This window comes from Sturnira hondurensis, unplaced genomic scaffold, assembly GCF_014824575.4.
Source record: "Sturnira hondurensis isolate 20B ecotype Veracruz unplaced genomic scaffold, ASM1482457v3 Scaffold0007406, whole genome shotgun sequence".
Lineage (NCBI taxonomy): Eukaryota > Metazoa > Chordata > Mammalia > Chiroptera > Phyllostomidae > Sturnira > Sturnira hondurensis.
This window is the reverse complement of record NW_028080037.1, coordinates 5,585,358-5,606,493: the sequence shown is the minus strand read 5'-3', so window position 1 is coordinate 5,606,493 and position 21,136 is coordinate 5,585,358. Positions and strand designations below refer to the sequence as shown.

Sequence of the window (21,136 nt, the reverse complement as noted above, 5' to 3'; positions counted from 1 at the left end):
TTATTATCGCAGATCCACATTGTCTCCAGTTTTCACCCTAACAGTGACCTGAATGTCCTTGGAGCTAATCTTTGCATGCATCTTTCACTTCTTTCTTTTTCAAAAAGATTTTATTTATTTATTTTTAGAGAGAAAGTAAGGAAAGGGAGAGAGGGAGAGAAATGTTGATTGGTTGTCTCCCGCACACCCAACCTGGGACCTGGCCTGCAACCCAGGCATGTGCGATGACCAGAAATTGAACTGGCGACCTTTAGCTTTGCAGGACAATGGCCAACCAACTGAGCCACACTGATCAGGGCTTTCAGTTCTTTCTTTAGGATAAAAGTGAAATGAAGGGATTTTTAAAAATATGCTGTTAACTGATAGAGAAGCTTGAAATTTTATTATTAGATTTATTAAAAACTATGAAAGTGAAAAAATAAGGCAGGTAACCTAACAAAGAAGAAAGGGAGTATAACCAATATTACATTACTCCATTTTTTGCTTTGAGCTGAATATTAAGTCATAGTAATATAAAATCTGATTCCTGATTGAGCTGCAGTGTGTCCTCTAACTGCACTGGGAATGTGAGGGGGTGTGTGTACGTGTGTAAGGAGAAGCAGGTAGGTGGGAGTTGAAACCTCTTTGTCATAATATAGGGTAAATGATGTGCTAACAAGATGCTAAAGATAGCTTTGTAAGCATAGAAGGAGAGGTATAGAGATTCAGTATCAGAATTAACAGTTGAAAGAGTTGTGAGGGGTGTTTTCTAGAGAGCAGCACTGGGCATAGGGAAGGAGACTGCCTTTTTTAAGTCAAGAAAAGTTTCCTTTGGGAAAAAAAGATATGCTATTAAATGAAAATTATTTTTCTTCTTTGAGAGAGTAAAAAGGTATTTGTGTTTGCAATTCTATTGAATGAGAGTTTTCCCCCGATGCAGCCCAGAGAGATAACTTGGAGCCCTTCGAGAGTGTTCCCACCTGTTCGAGCCTGCATGTTCTCCTCGCACCTCACTTCCGTCACCTTCCTGGCTGACCCCAGCGCGGGGGGCGGTCTGCCCCGGGGTACCTTCATTTATGCCACCTCACCTCTGCCAGTTCAGGTGAGAAATCACGTAACACGCTGGCTTTCGCCTGTTTCCTTCAAATTTGAAAGGAAAAGCAAGTTCAAGCGCCCGGGTTGAGCCCTCTGACTGTCTGCCCACTCCCGGTGTTTCTTCAGGCCCCGTCTTTTTACTGGGAAATTGAAATTGTTTCCTATGGAGATACTGATGACGACACTGGACCAATAGTTTCCTTTGGCTTTGCTACTGAAGCAGAAAAACGAGATGGGGCTTGGACTAATCCAGTGGGCACTTGTCTTTTCCATAAGTAAGTGGCTACTATCACTGTTACTTAAAAAAAAAAGAGTGGGTTGGGTGCTTTAATACTAAAGTAATACCATTATAATCGCCACCTTCCAAAATGTAAAATACTAGTTGAAAATATGGTCATGTTCAGGAAAAGAAAATAGCTCTGAGGGTTCCTCTCCTAATTCCTCTCATGCCGCTGAACCCTCCCCACCTGCCCGCTCGCCTGCCCCCAGGCCCCTGGGCAGCCCTGTCCTTGACGGCCCCTGTTCTCTCTGCAGCAATGGCCGGGCCGTGCACTACAATGGCTCCAGTTTGCTGCAGTGGAAGAGCGTGCGCTTGGATGTGACTCTCTCTCCTGGTGAGCGCAGCAGGAGGGTTTTTTAACCTCTGTGTTTCGGTTGTCCCCAGGTTTTGGTCTAAGTAGGTTAAAAGTTTAAAAGTTACATAAACTTAGCAACTGGAAACAAGCAGTGTGTCTTTTTAAAAAGATTTTATTTATTTATTTTTAGAGAGGGGGGAAGAGAGAAGGAAAGAGAGAAAAACTTCCATGTGAGCAAGAAACCAGTTGGCTTCCTCTCATACATGCCCCAGCTGGGGACCGAACCTGCAACCCAAGCATGTGCCCTGACTGGGGATTGAACCAACAAACCTGAGCTTTGTGAGATGATGTCCAGCCATCTGAGCAACACCAGTCAGGGCCAGCAATTTGTGTTTTAGTGAAAACCAAACCCTTGTCATTGCTGTTCCCTAGTTTGCTCTGAACCTGTCCTTTTATGAGGGCATTATCATTTAGAGACTCTGGTGCCTTCGGAGTCATATTTACTTTCTTTCCTCCACCATGAGAAAATTCTGAGATTTTGCTTCTTTCTGAAGTTTGGTCCTTCATCAGCTTGCTATTGAGAAGCAGATAAGTAGATTCAAATATGGGGAACTGTACCCCTAGCAGCGAGGCACTTGTGAAATGCAGTAACGTGGCATATAGACACGAGCTGCAGATGTTGCTTTTGACAGCCTGAACTTCTGGTCCAGCTTCAACAAACGCTCTGCCTGGATGTTCCGCTCACGTAGGTAATCAGTTCAGGTAAAAAGCACTCTTCCCCCCTCCTGCTTTTTGGCCTCTTGTAAGTAACTTGATCTGTGTGTAGATGAATCTTGATCAGTCCTACCAGCTCCAGCAGTAGCAAAATATAGGTGTTCTCCTTCTAACATTAGCAACAGCCAAACGTGTTGGCTACTTGTTTTCAGACAGGACATCTTAGCACCATCTCTGACACGTGGTAGATGATCTGGATGCTTAGGGAATACCAGGCACTAGTCCAGTAGACACTCCTGGGAAGCTGTCTGGGTGTTGTTTTGCCATCCCTTATCCTCAAGGGAACTGCTTGTTAAATAGCATTTTTGGGGGGGTGCTGTTTTCACTTATGATTAAGTTATGACTGGGGAGTCATTTACTGGCAGTTATTTCTCTCTTCCTTTATGGAGCAGAACTGTGACGTCACAGCCAAGTACATACTGAAGTGCTTTAAGCACAAAGAGGTGGGGAGGACAGAGTTACAAGGGAACCAGAGTCAGAGTTTTTTGTTGTTTGTTACTGTCATTTGTTTTGTCCCATCACATTTTGGCTTTTGAAAGTATTTTGGGCTGGACTGCAGGCACATGTGCTGCCTCTTCTTAGAGAACGTTTTGTGTGGGAATTAGGTACTCACGTGATTTTTACAGCATAATCTCCCCTCTGTGCCGACACTCCAGGGCCCATTCATTAGCTGATGCTCACTGCGCATCCCCTTGTGCTGAGCACTCTCCTGCCCTCAGGGGTGCCGTGGTGAGCCAGGGCCATCCCCGCCACAGGGCAGCCAGTCCCAGCGTGGCATCTAAGACATACCAGACCCTGTGATGAAAAGCAGAGTCATAGGGCTTTAAGCACTTACTGGAGAGTTTACAACAACAGATTAATTACAGAGCTGCATGTGCTAGCAGTTTCTCCAGAACAGCCTACGTCAGAATACTGATGTCATGGACGCGCTCCTCTTGGGTCCCTAAGCTCAGTCCCAGTATCCAGTCACCTCATGAGGAAGCAGCAAGGCTTCTGTTGTCTTGGCTTCCTGTAAAAGCACCTTAGATACGTGTAAGTGGGGGGCATGCGTGCTGTAACGATATCCCTTCAGGTTATGTTGTAGGCTGAGACTTAACTTATATTTTTAAGAACATCCTAAGCCTTGTACAGATTTATTGGGAAAATACTACCTTTTTACCTTATGCCATTAGTAATCTTACATGTGTCAGAAGAAAAAAACGTATATTTCTCCATTTAAAAAGCATACCCAGCCCTTGCTGGTGTGGCTCAGTAGCTCCAGCGCCAGCCTGCAAACCGCAAGGTCTCCAGTTGGATTCCCAGTCAGGGCACAGGCCTGGGTTGCGGGCCAGGTCCCCAGTTTCGTGTGCTAGAGTCCACCGGTCCATGTCTTCCTTTCTTTCTCCTTCCCTTCCCGTCTCTCTAAAAGTAAATAAATAAAAACCTTAAAAAATATATCATACCCAGTGTTTTCCTATTTTGTCTTGCGCTGCCAGGGGAAAAAAGACTAAATTTAATGTGTAATTATGGTAGCTAACTTAACTCAGACACTAGGCATTTTTCTTTTTCTAGACATTTTCTTTTTAAAATTGTTTAGTTCTAGTGTTACTTTATTTAAATACAGTATATTATCTCATGTCTTTTTCAGAGGTATTCAATGACACAAATAAATAAAAACAGAGATAGTCAGTGATAATGTGGCCTCATCACATTAGTTGCAGTTTGGAAGTTTATTTAATAGGAAAAGGGAAAAACAGTGCATTTCCTTCCTGTTTTCTGCTGTAGGCGACGTGGCAGGAATTGGCTGGGAGAGAACCGAGGGGACTCCACCCCCTCCAGGGCAGCCAGCCAAGGGCCGGGTGTACTTTACATACTGCGGCCAGCGCCTCACGCCGTATCTCGAGGACGTCTCTGGTGGGATGTGGCCTGTGGTTCACATTCAGAAAAAGGCAGGTTTCCTTACTGGGTTGGAAAACAATCTCCTTAGTAGTTTGGGTGATGTTCGGCCACATTGGGAGGGGGGAAATTTGTTGATACTTTACAAAGCCCACCGATTCAAGTGTGGTCTCATCCAGAAACTCCCTCACAGGCCTGTCCAGATGTAATGTCTAGTCTGGCACCCACGGCCAGCCAGACAAGCTGGCACATAAAACCATCGCAGCGTGTTGGAAAATCACAGACTTTATGAAAGCAAGTACCAAGTACATCTGATCATGTCCTCCTTACCCTGGGGAAGTGATATTTGAGCTAGGTCTGGAATATTTACTGGTCTTAACTAGGCCAGATGGGAAGAAAGTATGTTCCAGGCGAAGGGAACTGCATGTGCAGTGACTTCAAATAGAAAGGAGCAGTGTCGGGAACACAAAAGGTCATCGAGTAGCAAAGAGCAAGAGAGTGCGAGGTGAGGGTAGGCAGGGCCAGCTTGCGCAGCCCTGAGCGCTGGTGTGCGGGGTTACATCTGCCCCTCAGCCTGGTGGCTGTGCTGTCCCATAGCTGCGGCCATTGTTATGTTTCTACATTTAGTGAAGGTCACCTCAGGGTGTTAAAATAAATAAATAAGCCTGAGTCCTTTCAAATCCTTTATTTGCTCTCCTTTCCAGAACACCAAGACTCGAGCTAACTTTGGCTCCCGCCCGTTCGCTTATGCTGAAGGGCAGGCCCACCGCAATGCCGCTGACCTGTGCACTGACCTGGCAGAGGAGATCAGCGCTAACTTTGAGGCCCTGCCCTTCGCCATGGCCTCTGACAGTGACAACGATGCTGGCACCAGTATTGCATCAGACCCGGGCACTCACGGGCCACCCTGCCGGATTGCAGCCGTGGCCACTGCTCAGCAACGTAAGCTGCCTCCTCCCGGGCCCCGCTGCGTCCTGGGCATGCGGATCCTGTTGGTTTCAGAAGTCCGTTTGCCTCGGGCTCGCCCCGGTGCTCACGGGGAACAGGATAACTGGCCCGATGAAAGGAAACGGGGAGCAGAAGGAAGTGTGGTGGGCTGGAAAGCACATCCCCCACGTACAGGCGGCCTGCCACTGCCCAGTGCCACGTGGGGTGTGGCTGCATGAGAGCACAAGCCTGAAAGATGGTCCATTTTTCATCAGAGATAAAATCCCAGTATTTTACATAAAATCTCCTCATTTTAAAGTGCTAATCTCTCCTTTGAATTGTTTTAAAATTGAGGTCATAAATGAATAATAAAATGCTAATTGTGGAATCTAGGTGGTAGGTATATAGGTGTGCACTGTAAAGGCTTCTGTTATTCAAAAAATTTCATAATCAAAATGAATAAAACTGAGTTTCCAAACTAAAGATGTCTGCAAGCCATATTGGGACCTTGGGATACTAGTTTGCAAACTGTCTTAAGTATCTGTTTAATTCTTATGATGAAGAACTTTCCAGATTGTTCTCTAAGTTTAATTATAGCCATAAAACCTATAGTAGGATTCAGGGTAATTATAAATAATTAGTTATTCCTTGGCTCTGCACTTGAAAATTCTTTCAAGTGTTAGGAGTCTCTGTCGTGTAAATGAAGAGAATCAGGTTTGTCTGAGGTGAGAAGTTCATAATGTTTCCAGCCTGCTCTTGGGTGGAACTCACTGTCATCGTGCTTTGTTACAGAGTACGACAGTGACACTTCCTGTCACTACAAAGTGGAGCTCAGCTATGAGAATTTCATCACCTCTGGCCCAGACCCCCACCCGCCTCCCATTGCAGACGATGAGAGTGATGACGATGACGATGACGACATCCCACAGGTAAGAGACCTACAGCATCCACTTGGCTCCCTAGTGCCCAGGATGAGCCACGAGGAATGATTTCGATCTGAGTGTGCAAGGCTGGAATTGGGTCACTTTGAATGATGACACTGGGTTTCAACAGTGACTCTGGAGTGTTTGTTTTTCTAAGCTACACATCAGTGGCAATATCTTTTGGACCCTTTTGCCAATACAGTCCAGATGTTGGAGAAAGGAAGTACTTTGATAGTACTCAGCAGTGAAGTTGGCTTTAAAGGGAAGGAAGAGACCGCCCCAGTCTAGCGTTGCCTCCCCGGCACCTGAGGTGTATGCAGTGTGGTCCACACGGTGTGTTTGTGTCACTGGCATGTGAGGGGTGAGGACCTCAGGGGTGAGAGCTGGTAGTTAGGGCAGGACTGATGCCTGCACCAGCCGTTCTCTCTCTGATCATGAGTTTGCCTTCTTCCAGGAGGACCACTACGCCCTGCTGGTGAAAGCGTGGGAGACCAAGGTTTTTCCTACTATCCGGAGACGCTTCCGCAATGAAGCAGAGCGGAAATCAGGCCTGGACCAGATAAAGGGCGCTCTACAACTAGGTCTGGTGCTTTGTGTTCTCCTAAGGGGCTCACTTCATGGTTTGAACAGATGTGTTTAGGGGACACTCAGTGTGCAGCTCAGGAAAGGGGCTCATCCAAACTTGGCCTAGACCTCAACAGTGTCTTCTCCCTGGGCCTTTACTGAACTCCGTGGTCTTGGCCTTCACTGCCAGGTTTTTCTCTCCTTGTCAGTTTAACTCAATGTTTTTTGGTTGATGGGTTACTAAAGTGAATCTGTCGTGTCTGTACAAGGCAGCTGGGTGTCCTGGTGGTTACTAACTTGGGCTGTTTACCAGGTGTGTGACCTTGGGAAGGTTATTTAACCTTTCTGGACTCCCCTTACCTTTAACATGGAGTCAGGAATGGTAACCACCTCACATGTACATGAAAAAGAAATAAGGTAATACAGATAAAGCTCCTAAAAACAGTGCCGGGCACATAGTAAGTATTCCATTAATACAGTTCTAAATGTCACAGTGATTAATGATGGTGAGATCTTTCTCTCCCACTGGCTAGTTTCCCTGGCAAAGAATGATGCAGAGTTTGACCCCAGACAGTGGATCATGATTGATTCTTAAGTGCAGATGGCTGATTTCTGTGTTAAGGCTTTTCCTCACTTTGTGAAACACATGCTTTTTGAGATTCAGAAAGGCCTTTTCCAAGCCGGCACAGCTGGGAAAGTGCCCTTCCGGTGGAACATTGGCTTGGTTTTCTGTCATCATGGTGGCCGTCAGAGATGGTGCAAAGTTTAGTTGTCCCTGTGTTAGCAGTCTTTCTCCTCTTTTGACTTCTGTCCTGAGACTAGGACCAACTAAAAAGAAAAGCCACCAAGAGACTTATTTTTCTTGGCCAACTTCTATGCTGAGTCCCTGACTTCCAGGGACTGGTGAGCAGTTCCTTTTTCTCATTGGTGCCGGGACTAATCAGAGACACAGAAAGTGTGAGAGACAGTGTGTGTGTGTTTTCCATGCTTGCTAGCCCCGAAGCTTAGACCTATGACAGTGGGGTGATCTTGTTTATACTCAACCTGTGGGAATACCGGTACGGCCTGTGACATTGTGAATGCTTCCCGCCCTTATCGGAGCTCTGCTTCAGCTGCAGGTAGTTCCAGGGCAGACCATTCACATTCTCCTCCTCTCTGCAGTTTCAGGCAGAGGGAGCCACATTAGAAAGATCCTTGGGTAGGAGGGAGCATGGGAGGTGAGAACAAGGGAGGGAGGGGCAGCAGGAAATGAGCCGTGAGGGGGCAGGGAGCAATGTGAGCCTGGGCAGGGAGTTTGGATTTTATTCTAAGTAAAATGGGAAGCCATTGGGGGGGTTTAAGCAAAGGAGCAAGATAATCTGATAGAGTAGGTTCTACAGATAAAAAGATAATTTGTTATCCTCCTTCATTCTCAACATGGAAGGATGTACCCTTTACATGTTATATTAGACTGCAGAACAGACCTGAGCTTGTGTTCAGAGGACTTGCACGTAGTACGTGTAACACCAGATTCCTTGCTGGAACTCCTTCCTGGCTGAAAGAGCAAAGCCATTCGTTGGTTTTCCAAGCAAGGAGGGCTTTCTTTCCGTTACATTTTTATTGTCATTGATTTAGTCACTTATTTGTCCATGCACACGACATGTGCCTCCCAGTGCCAAGCCCTGGGCCAAGGAATAAGGAATCTTTTCTGACCAAGACTGAGATGCTCCCTTCTCTCAGAGATTGCGTCCTAGTGGGCAGCCAGTAAGGAAACGACAGATGGCACCGTCGTAAAAGCGGATCCTGAAGCCACAGCACAGGTGCCAAGGGCAGCCCACCCTGGTGTGGCTCCTCCCCCAACACGGTGTTTAAGTGAGACCTACCGCTGATTCCGCAACCACAGGGCTAAGTTTGGAAAAGTGAAGCACTATTTGTTCAGGAGCAAATAGTGTTCCTTACTGCTTCTTACTGCTTTAGGAGAGAGTGATAAGGGGGAAGAGAGACTTTACAGTGCACAGTACATACATAGAAAGCTCTCATATATGACCACTGACTGCTATGCCTTTATTTCCACACGGGTCCTGCTTAAATTAGGATTTTTCTTTCACCATTTATTCCCAGAGCCATCCTGAATATCTGTGGCCAAGTGTGCCTTCTCCTCCTCTGCTCCCAGTTCGGAGGAGGGAAAGGATAGTCATCGCGGCAGGAAATGGGGTGGCCCGAGGGCGGCTGCAGGACCAGAGCCGGACCCGTGGCTCCTGGGCTCGTGACTCACCCGGAAGTGTCTGGGCCCCTGTCATCATGTTGCCCAGGCGTTCTCTTGAGATCCATCTGTGTGACCATGGCTAGGCAGCCATGAACTCTATTAATTTAAATGTAAGACCTTTACCTTCCCAACGCAATAGCCTTCGATATAGCGGTGGCAAAAGCCGAAGGACACTAGGGAGGTGGCCCATGGTGCCCGAAGGTCCACCTCCGTGAGGGGCAGCCCATGAAGGTTAATGAGATCTCCTCTGGGCTGCGCTTCTTTAATCCGGCACTGTCCCCAGTTCCTAGGTTCCTGCTGAGCAGACAGCAGAGTATTTTTCTCTCCTAGTCTTGAGGACTCTGGGAAATGGGGCAAAGGCTATTTTTCTATAATCTACTATTAGGCCCCATTTCTTTCCTTTTTTTAATTTTATTTATCTTTAGAGAGGAAGGGAAGGAAAGAAGGAGAGAAATATCAATGTATGGTTGCCTCTCATGAGTCCCCTGCTGGGAACTGGCCTGCAACCCAGGCATGTGCCTTGACTGGGAATCGAACCGCGATCATGTGGTTCACAGGCCCAAGCTCAATCCACTGAGCTACACCAGCCAGGGATCCCATTTCTTGTTTATTCTGTCTAACCCTTCACTCTCTAAGCTTCTTTCTCCCATTCCAGCCCCTTCTGAACTGTGCTTGGAAAGCTGCTGTGCCTTTTCCTTACAGCAAATAAAGGACCACAAACCAAGCAACAGTAGATGCACGTGAGGGCAATAGGCCTTGTTAGAAGCAGATGCCCTCAGCACCAGCTCTTTCGCCCACAAGCAGTGTGGAGCCTGGCAGCATGGAGCCGAGGCGGCCACAGCAAAGGGAGGCGTCGTGCCCCACCTCTCTGCCCTCCCCAGGAGGCAACTGCCCTCAGGGCTTTGGGCGTTTGTTTCCTTGGTTCATTAAATAATAGTGGCTGTTGCTGTTGGATGTAATGGTGTACCCTCCTCCCCCGGGAGGGGAGAACAGAGCAGATTTCAGTACTGGACAGGGGTTGTGTAGGCCTCTGACTGTCTTGACTAAGCAACATGTGCTTATTGTAGTAAAATTCAAACAGTACAAAAATGTATAAGGGAGGGGAAAAATAAACGTTTCCTTCACTTTCTTCTTACTCTCCATTTGTCCTACAGTTTGTTATTTTGACTTAACTAAAGTGAAATGACGGCATAATAATGTATCATTTTTAACCATTCCGTAACGGTGAGTATTTTCTGTTTATCAGCAGCGCTGCATAGTGTTCATTGCACACTCGCGCTTGTGTTTCTGTGGGAGAGACTGGAGAAATCCCTAGAAGTGAGGTGTTGAGCCCGTTAACCTGGTGGATATTGCATAACTGCTGTCCCCACAAGGCTACGTGTCCCGCCCGCACTGTCCGAGAGGTTCCCCGCTCTGTTCCAGGTGTGAGTTGGTGCTGTGGCTGACCTGCAGATCCAGTGCTCTTCAGGGAGTTACGGTGCTGTTCTGTTTTGTAGGCATGGTGGATATTGCCCGACAGACAGTTGAATTCCTGTATGAGGAGAATGGTGGCATCCCGAGAGACCTTTACCTTCCCACCATCGAAGACATCAAAGACGAAGCAAACAAGTTCACAATTGATAAAGTTCGAAAAGGTTTTGCTTTCCTCTTTACTTCTCCTATGAAATGTCCTGTGAAATGAGAAGCAGAGTTTTCCTAAGCGTGAGCTTGAGCCAAGCAGCCGATGGCTCTCCTAGGGTGACTCTCCTTACTCTGAGTGATGTGACCTCTTCCCAGCTCTCCCGCATGAAGCCCCGAAGCTTCCTGGTGGGCATAGTAGACACTTCTCTGGCCTCAGATGGCCCCCTGCACGTTCCCAGGCTCAGCAGTGTGTACAGGGTGAGCCAGGGCAGTGGGCAGAGAGAAGTGCAGTGAGCGCAGGGTTCCAGGTGGGCCTCTCGGCCTAGTCCTGGCTGCCGAGCTAACAAACCAGGACTCTGTGGCTGTCCTGTGCGTTTTAGAGTTTTCCTGGAATGGGTTGATTCTTTTGACTAAAAAATCTGTCACACATCTCGAGGAAATGAAAGCACAGAAAAGTACAAAAAAGAGAATTTAAAAGTGTTCATTACCTTTACAAAAATATCCAAACATGAGCAGGGGCAGGAATATATATTTACTTTTTCTTTTCTTCATTTAGTTTTATTTGAGATCTAATTCACATACCATAAAATGTATCCTTTTAAAAGCATACAGTTTAGCAGTTTTTAGTGTATTCACAGAGTTACACAATCATCAAACCATTGCCTCCGGCTGAAAAACATTTTCATCTCCCAAAAAGAAATTCTGTACCCTTACCACTCCCCATTGCTCTCTCCTTTTGGCTTCCGGCAACTATTAATCTAGTTCTGTCTCTGTGGATTTGCCTGTTCTGGGCAGTTTATGTAAATGAAGCCATACGACATGTGGTCCTTTGTGCCTGGCCTCTCACAGAGTGTAATTTTTCAAGTTTCATACATGTCGTAGCACATGTTGGTACTTCATTCCTTTTAATGGCAAGATAATACTTTATTGTACAGATAATGCCCCATTTTGTTTACCCATTCGGCAATTAATGGGCACTTGGGTTGTCCCCACCTTTAGGCTATCATGAGTAATGCCGCTGTGAGCATTTGTGTACGAGTTTTTGTGTGGGCATGTGTTTTCATTTCTGTAAGTAGGGGCAGAATTGCTGGGCCGTATGGTAGCTTTTGTTTAACTTTTTTGCGGAAATGCCAGATTATTTCCTGAAGCGATCGCACCATTTTACATTCCCACCAGCAGTCCATGTGTGTTCTGATTTCCCCACACCCTGGCCAACACTCACTGCTGTCTGTCTTTTTTTTTTTTTAATATTTTATTTATTTATTTTTAGAGGGGAAGGGAAGGAGAGAGGAAGAGAAACATCAATGTATGGTTGCCTCTTGTGCATCCCCTGCTGGGAACTGGCCTGCAACCCAGGCATGTGCCCTGACTGGGAATCGAACTGCGATTATCTGTTTTGCTGTCTGTCTTTTTGATTACAGCCGTCCCAGGGGGTGCGAAACACCATCTCACTGTGGCTTTGACTTGCATTTCCCTGGTGACTAATGATGTTGAATATCTTCTCCTGTGCATCTTTTTATTTCTTTTTAGAGAAATGTTTGTGTAAATCCTTTGCCCATTTTGAACTGGCTTCTTTGTCTTACTGAATTTTGAAAGTTCACAACACTGTGTTGTGTTATCTCCCAGACCAAGCTGTGCTCCTTTCGGTTATAGCCAAGCTGAGGGTTTTGCTAAATGCTGCAGAGATACTTCAGACCCTAACGCAGAGGGTGCCAAGACGGCAATGGTACGTGCTCCTGAACACGCCTCTCTCCCCGTCCTCAGGCCTCACGGTGGTGACCCGCCCTCCGGACAGCAACAACATAGCCAGCAGCACCGTGGGGACCGCTCTGCCGAAGTTCGCCATCCGCGGGATGCTGAAAACCTTCGGGCTGCACGGAGTCGTGCTAGACGTGGATTCGGTGAGTGCACAGCCCCTCCTCCACACTGAGACGTTCGTGTCTGGACTCCCAGTACCTTGAAAAGTGATTGTGCAGGTGGATTACTCTTCACCCTCGGGGTGAAGAGACCACAAGTGCCGTCATGCCAGATGGCTTTCCTGAGAAGAGCCCAGGGCAGGGCTGATGGGTCGTAAACTGTCCACTCTCAGCGCGGTCAGCTCCTTCAGACCCGCGTCTGCCATTCTTTTCTGTCAGCCATGTCCCAGCTGTCCCTGCATTCTGTGTGCCCGAGTTCCAAGGGAAAGTTCTCCTGCTCCTTGATGAGTGGATGAGCTGACGTTGTCATGACTGTTACAGACACACCTCAAAGAGACGGTTTCGTGATTGTGGTCACATCATTTCACTGGGTCTCTTAGTCTCGATTTCCCTGTGTATAAAATAAGTGTAGAGTGTTGTTTTCTTCCTCATTTTGGGGGCCCTTCCAGGGCTCAGCAGGGTTTGGGGCAGGGGAGAAGGAACAGGAGGGAATATGTGAGGGCAAAGCTGCTTCTGAGAACGAGGCCCCGTGGGGGAGGCACGCCTGCACTTGCATCTCGGGTGAGAAGACTGAGTGCGTAGTGTGGGCTTTAAACCCGAGAGTCCCTGACGAGGGGGAGTCCTCACCTCACAGATAAGCTTCTGTGTCTAGAGATGCAGGTAGTGGTGCGTACTGTTAGTGGTTTGAAATCGGAAGGTTCACATTCCCGAGGGACCCCATTCGACCAGAAGTTAAGTCACTCCGTTTTTAAGAGAGGCTGTTTACTAGTGGTTTCCTAAGGTGAGCTTTCAAGTAGAAAATTCTATTCTACTACCTTCTAAACAAACTTCTTATTCTAATTATCAGAAAATATATAACTAACAATCTTTTTCAGTAATGGAAATGTATGAAAGTGAAAACAAGAAAAATAAATTTTGTTAGAGTAATAATTATTTCTCAAATAGTTTGATTCCCTTTGTTTTAATAATAACCCCAAAGCAAAACTTACACTGATATTTGAATCCAGAATGCATGTGCATAAGCTTCCTTTTTGTTTTCCTCGCAGTAAAATAGAGCTATCAGACAGGTGCCCGCCCCACTTTTACAAAATTAGTAACATCACAGCCGTGAACCAAAAATTTACCTGGCAGCAGTGTGCACTGAACTGTTACAGAACACAGCTCTATTTTTATAAATTTCCAACTCATAACTACGCTGAAGTTCTTTATTTTACCAGTAAAAATTTGCCAACTCGTATGAAAAAACTAAACACACTGTCGGTACAACATGAACTAGAAGCCTGTGAATTTTCAGATTGTCAGTGTCATGCAGCTAGGATTTACTGCTATAAAACTTTATATACTTTATATTAAAGTATATGTAGGAAATATATTAAAATACTATATAATGCATAGTAATATATCAACATATAATCTCCAATGTGTATGAATTAATATGTTAATATACTATATTGCTGTATGTGATATAGTAATGTTAGAGTATATAAATAAAATACTTATATGTTATAAATATATTAAATATGCATTAAATATATATAAACACATATAAAATACATACACATATGTGTACGTATGTGTGTATTTTTTTCTTTTTTTTTTAACTGGAGGGGTAAAGTCAGTGCAGAAACACAAGTAGACATTTCCTTTTACTGTTGCAGGTGAATGAATTGGTGCAGGTAGAAACGTACCTCCGGAGCGAAGGTGTGCTGGTCCGATACTGGTATCCCATTGATATGTTGGAAAGGCCCCCAGCAGGCTACCGAAGAACTGCCACCAATGGGCTGGTCACACTGGACAACACCAACCTTCAAATTCACAGGTAAAATTGAGCTCTCTTTCTGTCGGGCCACAGAAATCCACTTACTCTACTTTACCATGTGTGCCATTCACCCCGACGAGACAATGTTCCTTCAAAGCTAGGAGTTGGGGAGAAGGCAGCCGGCACAGAGAGCAGCGCGGTGGCAGGAACTGGGAGAAAACTGTGGGCCTCATCAGCAGTCTCGCCCGGCCTGTGCCAAGGCACTCGGCTGTGAGCTGGAGGGGCTGGGGGGTGGCTGGGGGTTAGAGGCCAGTGGGAAAGCTGTGGAGAGGGAAGCAAGCCAAGAGATAGCCGAGAGGGTGTCCAGGCTGTGCGGGCGGCCAGCTCGTCTCTCTGCCGTTCCTTGAGCGCCTGCTTTGTGCCTAGCAGTGTGCGGGGCGTGGGGGTCTCCAGGGGAACACACACCCACTCTCAGTGGGTTAAAACCTAAAGACGTGGCAAAATTCCCTTCATAAACTATTGTTTATGCCACCCATGCATTAGCATCATGGCTTCTCACACTGCCAGTTTTGGACCAACTGGCTGATGACTCCAGCCTAGACCTCCCATAATTCCAGGAGCACATCCCCAGCACCTCCTGCCGTGTCCACGTAGACAATGCATCGCCCCGTTTGGATGGTCTGAAGTTCAGCTTGGCAGTCGGGTTCATAAAACCAGAGTAGGCCATGCGTGGCATTGGCTTCACTTAGAAAGACACAGGACAAGAAGCCTCGAATGCCACAGGGCAATGTCACCCATGTGTTTTCAGCAGGAATTGTCATAGTTGTCCACATAGGAGTTGAGGGTCTGTTCCCTGACCCCACCCACCCTAGTGACAACCCAGGTGTGAGGGATGGACAGTGGGTACTGCTCACATGGTGGCCAAGCAGCCCCACGTCCCAAATAGAAGCCAGTATCTTTTTTTCCTGATAATGCCACAGGCACAAATTTTAGGCGTTCCAACAAGAGTCCATACTCCAGAAAGTCTCAAGAACTCTGGCTTCCCACTAAGAATGTCCTTTTAGTCCCTCGAGTCCAGATGCCACTTTCCATTAGGGAGTCATTCTGACCACAAGCTGTGTACCTGCTAATATCGCTGATACTCTGCTTTGGCCAGGTTTTCAGACAAACAGAGCTGAAAACAAGTTGACCTAAGTCAGTTCTTAGGCAGTTGAAGGAAGAGTTTTGTTGACACTTTACTCACAGAAAATCTTGTAGGCACCTAAAATGCAGTATGGGGAGTGGAATCTGCATTTTCCCCAAACCCCTCTTTTACGGGTGGTCTTGCCGTGTCTCTAAGGGGCACCGTGAGTCGAGTCGTCTTTTTCCTTCACTGTCTCCTGGAACCTGTCAGCAACTCTTCCTCCAGGACACATCCCCAGTCCATCTGCTTATCTCCATTCCTGCCACACCACCCGCCCCACACGGGGTCTAAGGCTCAACTCTCTTCTCTCTACAACAGCCGGAGTGACCTTTTCAAAACATAAATCAGATCCTTCACCTCCGTCCTCTGACTCAAACCTTCCCGTGACTTCACATTCCCCTTGGTGTAGAATTCAAGCCTATCACCTGGCTCACGAAACCCTGTGTGAGCCCCAGAGTCTCGGCTTCTCCAGCGTGGCTCCTTCAGCAGTGCTGTGGCTCTCACAGCCCGAGCTTGCGTCCCGCTCAGCATCTCGGTGTGCTGTTCCTCCCCTGGAGTGCTCTGCCCAGAACTGTGCACGGCTGGCACATTCAGACCTCAGCGATTGTGTTGCCTTTCTGAAAAGGCTCGCCTCTCTGTTTAACCTAGTATCGGTGTGCTGTCACACATTGTCATAGCACTACATTTTACATCTCTTCCAGGACCTGATACTCTTGCTTGTTGTCCTTTTGCCGATCTGTTTATTGGGTGTCTCCTCCCCTAGAATGGAAGCTTCCTAAAAGCAGATACTTTGTCTCAGTCTTTGCTAGACCCCCAGTGCCTGATCTGGGCCCTGGCTCACATTGTTCGTGTGAAAAATAAAACAATGATCAATAAGTAATAATACAAGAATAAACTGTTCTGTGTACTCACAACTGTAAACCTACTTTTGCCCCACCCTGTATTTGTTGAAAAGAATCCCCAAACGTATATGCTTGAATATCAGCATGGCACTAGTGAAAGCTTGGAAGCTTTATTTAATAAGTCTTCCCGTTGCATTTTTAGCAAATGTCTCTGATAGATGAAACCTATGGGCCATTGACTAGCAACTGAGAGAAAGGGAAGAAAGTGCTTTGTAGGGTTACAGTCAGACCTCTAATGCAGGACGTCTGTTCTCAGTGCCAGTGCGGTGATCTCGGCATGGGGCAAACAGGAAACATGCTGTAGTTTTGTTTGATTGCTCGGGGACTGGGTGTCTGGTCCTCGTGCGGATTTCCACCAGAGGTGCTCTGTGCGACAGGCCCCCGTGGGTCTGAAAGAGGCTTCGGCTGACCCAGGGCTCAGCAGCAGCAGGGCCACGCAGGGCTCCCACAGCCACAGAAGCGTCTCTTTCCAGCTTTGTCCTGGCAATTTCTGCAGCTGTGGGGAGACTGGCAGGGCTTTCCGCATTTTTTTTCCACTTTTTACTTCTAGGGCTTTCAGCTTTTCTATTCATATCTCTTCTGCCTTGCTGCCCTGATCCCATGAGCTGGGCTGGTGCAGTCAGCATGTGCAGATTCACCAGTGCTCAGCTGATGGCCACCTGGCTGGTTTCCCCTTTTTGTTACTGGGAGTAACACTGCTGTTGTCATACACATACAAGTTTCTGTGTGGACATACATTTTCATTGCATCTTTGACAGTGATTTTTGTGTTGGGGAAATCAGCCATAACTAAGTGTACCTTTTTTGCGTAAACACAAGTGAGTAACTTGGAGGACAGAACCTGGGACCGGAAGAGAAGCCCGAGATGTGGTCCCTTCCCTCTGGGGGCCTGCGACCCAATCTCGAGTGGTGCTGGGCGTAGGTGCTTAGGGATCCCCTTGCTTTGTCCCTTGCAGGGAGCTGCTGCGGTGTGAGGCTGCGCTGGCCAGGCTGTACTGCCGCATGGCACTGCTCAGTATCTTCGCCCCCAAGCTGCCACACTTGTTTACCCGCCTCTTCCACATCCCTGCCATCCGAGACATCACCCTGGAGCACCTGCAGCTGCTGTCCAATCAGCTCCTCGCTCCTCCCCTCCCAGGTAAAGCTTGGCTTTTGCTGTTGGCACCATGGTCGTCAGCACAGGGAGGGATATCCCTGAGAGAGCCAGGCTGCAGGCTGCGGTGGGGCTCCGTGCACTCGCTGGCCGAGGAGGGGCAGGGAATCTTGGAGCACCTTTAGACTAGTACGGAGAACTGCACTCCCGAACCACGGGGACCTTGGCAGTGCCTTCTCACTCTGAAAAATTTGAGTATGTCCCTCACTTTAGTTATGAATCCAATAAGCATTCACCAAGCTTCCCAAACCAATTGTGGATCAAGGAAAAGTCAGTATTTATGAAATCTAGACGCTGTACTGATGCCACAGACGCTCTATCTGACACTGTAAAGAAGGAACTATGTTCCTGTTATCCTCCGAGGCAGACCTATTGATTCATTGTGGCTTCAGGCCGAGCTGTTTCAGTGGGCCAGCCGTGTGTCTCTGCTCACCCTGGGGGCATGGGGTGAGGGCTGCCTCTGTGGCTAGGCTGCCATGGAGAATGCTAAGTGATGAATCTGCTTAGCTCAATCCAAGAATGCGGGGTTCTGTCTTCCTTTGGCACCTCAGCCTTCAGGCCATTCCCCTTGACCTCCCAGACACTGGCATGAGAGCAAGAGGTGAGGGGACAGGTGTCACTCTAAGCCTAAAGGGCACCTCAAATCTGTGGAGTCACAGCCAGTCTGTGAGCTACACCTCTACCAGCTCATCTCAGTGCCTAGGGTCCACAGGCCCACCCCAGGAATTTAGAGGTTCCAGAACGTACCTGGAAAGCTCCAAAGTGTTCGTGGAAGCAGCTTTGCCCTAATCACCCAGCACTTGCTTTAGAAACACCGCTCTGAGCCACCCCCGAGGTTCCCCAGTGTAGCCTGGGGTGGGCCAGAGCAGCTCAATAGATCAGGCAGGCTCGGGGAGGCCGTGCACTGAAGCAGCTCCACTTCAGATTTTACTTTAGGAAATAGTTTTGCTGCTTAAAAGAAAAAAAATATTAAAAGGCACTGGTTTCCTGAGTCCTCCCCCACTCTCCCCACTCTGGATCAGGTCGGTGATGTCAGTTTTCTGCTCTCCTAGACCTTAAGCCCAGGCTGGCCTGTCCCAGGTGTCTGGACAGTCTGTTCACTGTTACTTAGTCTCACGGCCATTGGCTGCTGTGGCTCCAGTAGACTTCGACTCCTTTCCCGTCTGCAGATGGCACCATCAGCTCCAGCTCCATCCTCCTGGCCCAGTCTCTGCAGCACTGCGTGCATTCCCAGAACTGCTCAGCCACGGACCTCTTCTACCAGGGCAGCTCCCAGACAGTGCGAGAGTGGCTCGGCGTGGCCATCACTCGGACCCTGCACCAGGGCGAGGAGAGCCTGTTGGAGCTGACGAAACAGATCTGCTCTTTCCTACAGGTACAAGTCTGAAACTGTAGTGTCTCTGGGCTGGGTCCCGATTTTTCACCGGATGTCGTATGTGCTGGTGAGAAATAACATTCTGTCTTCCCCAGGCTCACCCCACCCACCTCCCAACACCCAAACTGATCTCCGGTCTCTGACTGTGGTGTCCCGTCTGTCCTGTCCTTCCTCAGAATGTCCTTCTTGGCCTCCTGAACCTGCTTGGCTCGGTCCTTTGCCTCGGAGCTGGAAAAATGAAGAGGCCTCCTGTGTTTAGCTGTGCTTTCCTTCTTCCATGTCTCCCTGCAGACCGCACCAGAGCAGTTCCCCTCCGAAGAGTTTCCAGTTTCCGAGTCCAAAGTCAGCATGGATGTTAATTTCCCTGGGGCAGCTTTCGTTGTGGTATCTTGCAAAGAAAGTCAGTCTGGATTCCGCAAAGAGTAAGTTTCAGGTTCTCCAGATGGTGATAGGAAGATAAAAGTAAAATGGATTCTGGGGAATTGACAAAAAAAAAACACAAATTGTTTGTTTTCTCTTTGTTGCTTACTCTATTCAAAAATAATGTATAGTTTTTCCATGTTTTAGAAATCAGTCTGTGTGAAGACTGACCTTCTGAAATGTGGTGGGAGTGAGTTCTCGCTTCCCCTCCTTCTCATGACAAAACCTGTTGACGCTCCCTGTGTGCCTGGTGGGCCCCCCTCACTCCCATCCCTCCTCCCCAGCTCCTCTCTGTACAAGGCACCGTGGGCGCGAGTGCTCGTGTATGGGCTCGGCCACAAAGTGAAGCGAAACGGCCAGCTGAATCTCATCGAGGCCGTCTGTTACCCCCGGGATGCGTCTCCAGCCAACACAGGGCTCACACCGCCCCCCACCACCAACCAGTACCCTTCTGTGATCCTGTCCACAGACAAAGTCCACATCAAATTGGGTGAGTGCTGCGTCAGCTCGTGGTGGTGAGAACAGCTTGACGCCTTTCTGTGCCTCATTCTTCTTAACTCTGGAAAGGACTTTGTACCTTGTGCCTCGCTGTGTTCCAGCGTCCCGTGGGTAAAGAGCAACATGCCTGGGGCAGTGTATTTTAAATGCAGGACGGTGAAAGAGCTCCCTCTCCCGCCTGGGGAGGCCTGGCAGGCGCTGCCCAGGCTACAGGGGACTCCCTTTCCCCCCTCAGTGTGGGCGGGGACACCTGCGGCGGACGGAGCAGTCGCACCAAGTAGCTGGAACGATGCCAGCTGCCTTTCTTCGCATTCTCATTAAAACCCACGTCTCTTGGGTAGAATGTGGCTCCCTGGGGCAGGGGCCTCCGTGCGGGGCTGGTCCCCACCCACGCGGTGAACAGCCCTCTGGGCAGGGCCCTGCACCACGTCGGCCTCACCTGGTCGGTCTCCTCTCCCGGCCTTCATTGCTCAGCCTTTGTTCAGCCTCTCTGAGGGCTCCATCTCCGTGAACGCTGAGGCTGTCCTTGAGGTCTCTGCATGTGCCACACCCAGCGACTGCTCGGAGCAAGCACACCGAGGAAAGGAAAACCTAGTTAAGGGCTCGCAGCACTTCTGTGGTGTGTTTGGCGAAAGAAGACAAACACGTATTTGCTAGACACAGTTGCCAGATACGTTGGAACTCTCAGCCCACGTAATGGGCCTTAGCCTCTCCATAGCCCATTTCATCTGTAGGAATGAAGTGGAAAGATGTTCCTTAAGGATTTGGTCATCGCTAAGTATCTTTATAATTTTTTTATTAAGGGTCCGTTTTTCCGTAGTGTTTTGCCCACATCAGCTACTCTCACAGGTTTTTATTAAGCATGGCGGGTCTCTGTCTTACCTTTCGTTCCCCAGGAAACATTCCCAGGTAAACATCCCCCCGACAGTGCAGGTCAGTCAGAGGGTGCCCCCAGCTTGGCCAGGACCAGATCCCAGCGCGTGCCGCAGCGGGCGCGGTGCAGTGCACTGCAGGCAGTGTGGGCCAGACTCGGCCACAGCAGTGACAGAAGATAAAGAGAGGGACTCAAAGCCCAAGGCCCTGGTAATTTGCTCGGTAGACCTGCCACAACGTAATGCTCTTGCGGGACTGCAGCCACGCCAGGGAGCTGCTTCTCTCTCTACCATTGGTTCCAATGAAGCATCTTTCAAACCAGACTGTTTCCGTGCTGGGTCGTCAGGCTGGTCGGTGCCTGACTGACTGGGGAGTGGGTACCCTTCTCTGTTCCCCTCGCCGTCACTTGTCCCTTTGCCACACTGACGAGCGGACTGCCCAGAGGGACGGCCCCCCAACTGCCCCGGCCTTCAGGGGAGGA

At 48.4% G+C, this 21,136-nt stretch overlaps 1 protein-coding gene across 7 annotated transcripts in view; it reads left to right on the top strand.

The window, feature by feature from the left end:
* Positions 1 to 21,136, top strand: part of HECTD4 (HECT domain E3 ubiquitin protein ligase 4) — a 156,770-nt gene that overhangs the window by 114,717 nt on the left and 20,917 nt on the right. For all 7 annotated transcript variants that reach the window (XM_037052132.1, XM_037052130.1, XM_037052131.1 and 4 more), the window contains exons 46-59: positions 920 to 1,081; positions 1,201 to 1,349; positions 1,609 to 1,688; positions 4,188 to 4,351; positions 5,003 to 5,240; positions 6,018 to 6,154; positions 6,603 to 6,729; positions 10,454 to 10,591; positions 12,342 to 12,478; positions 14,152 to 14,312; positions 17,293 to 17,474; positions 18,659 to 18,864; positions 19,156 to 19,286; positions 19,569 to 19,774. In XM_037052132.1, the coding sequence (XP_036908027.1) occupies positions 920 to 1,081; positions 1,201 to 1,349; positions 1,609 to 1,688; positions 4,188 to 4,351; positions 5,003 to 5,240; positions 6,018 to 6,154; positions 6,603 to 6,729; positions 10,454 to 10,591; positions 12,342 to 12,478; positions 14,152 to 14,312; positions 17,293 to 17,474; positions 18,659 to 18,864; positions 19,156 to 19,286; positions 19,569 to 19,774 (2,218 nt within the window). The remainder of the gene's footprint in view (positions 1 to 919; positions 1,082 to 1,200; positions 1,350 to 1,608; positions 1,689 to 4,187; positions 4,352 to 5,002; positions 5,241 to 6,017; positions 6,155 to 6,602; positions 6,730 to 10,453; positions 10,592 to 12,341; positions 12,479 to 14,151; positions 14,313 to 17,292; positions 17,475 to 18,658; positions 18,865 to 19,155; positions 19,287 to 19,568; positions 19,775 to 21,136) is intronic.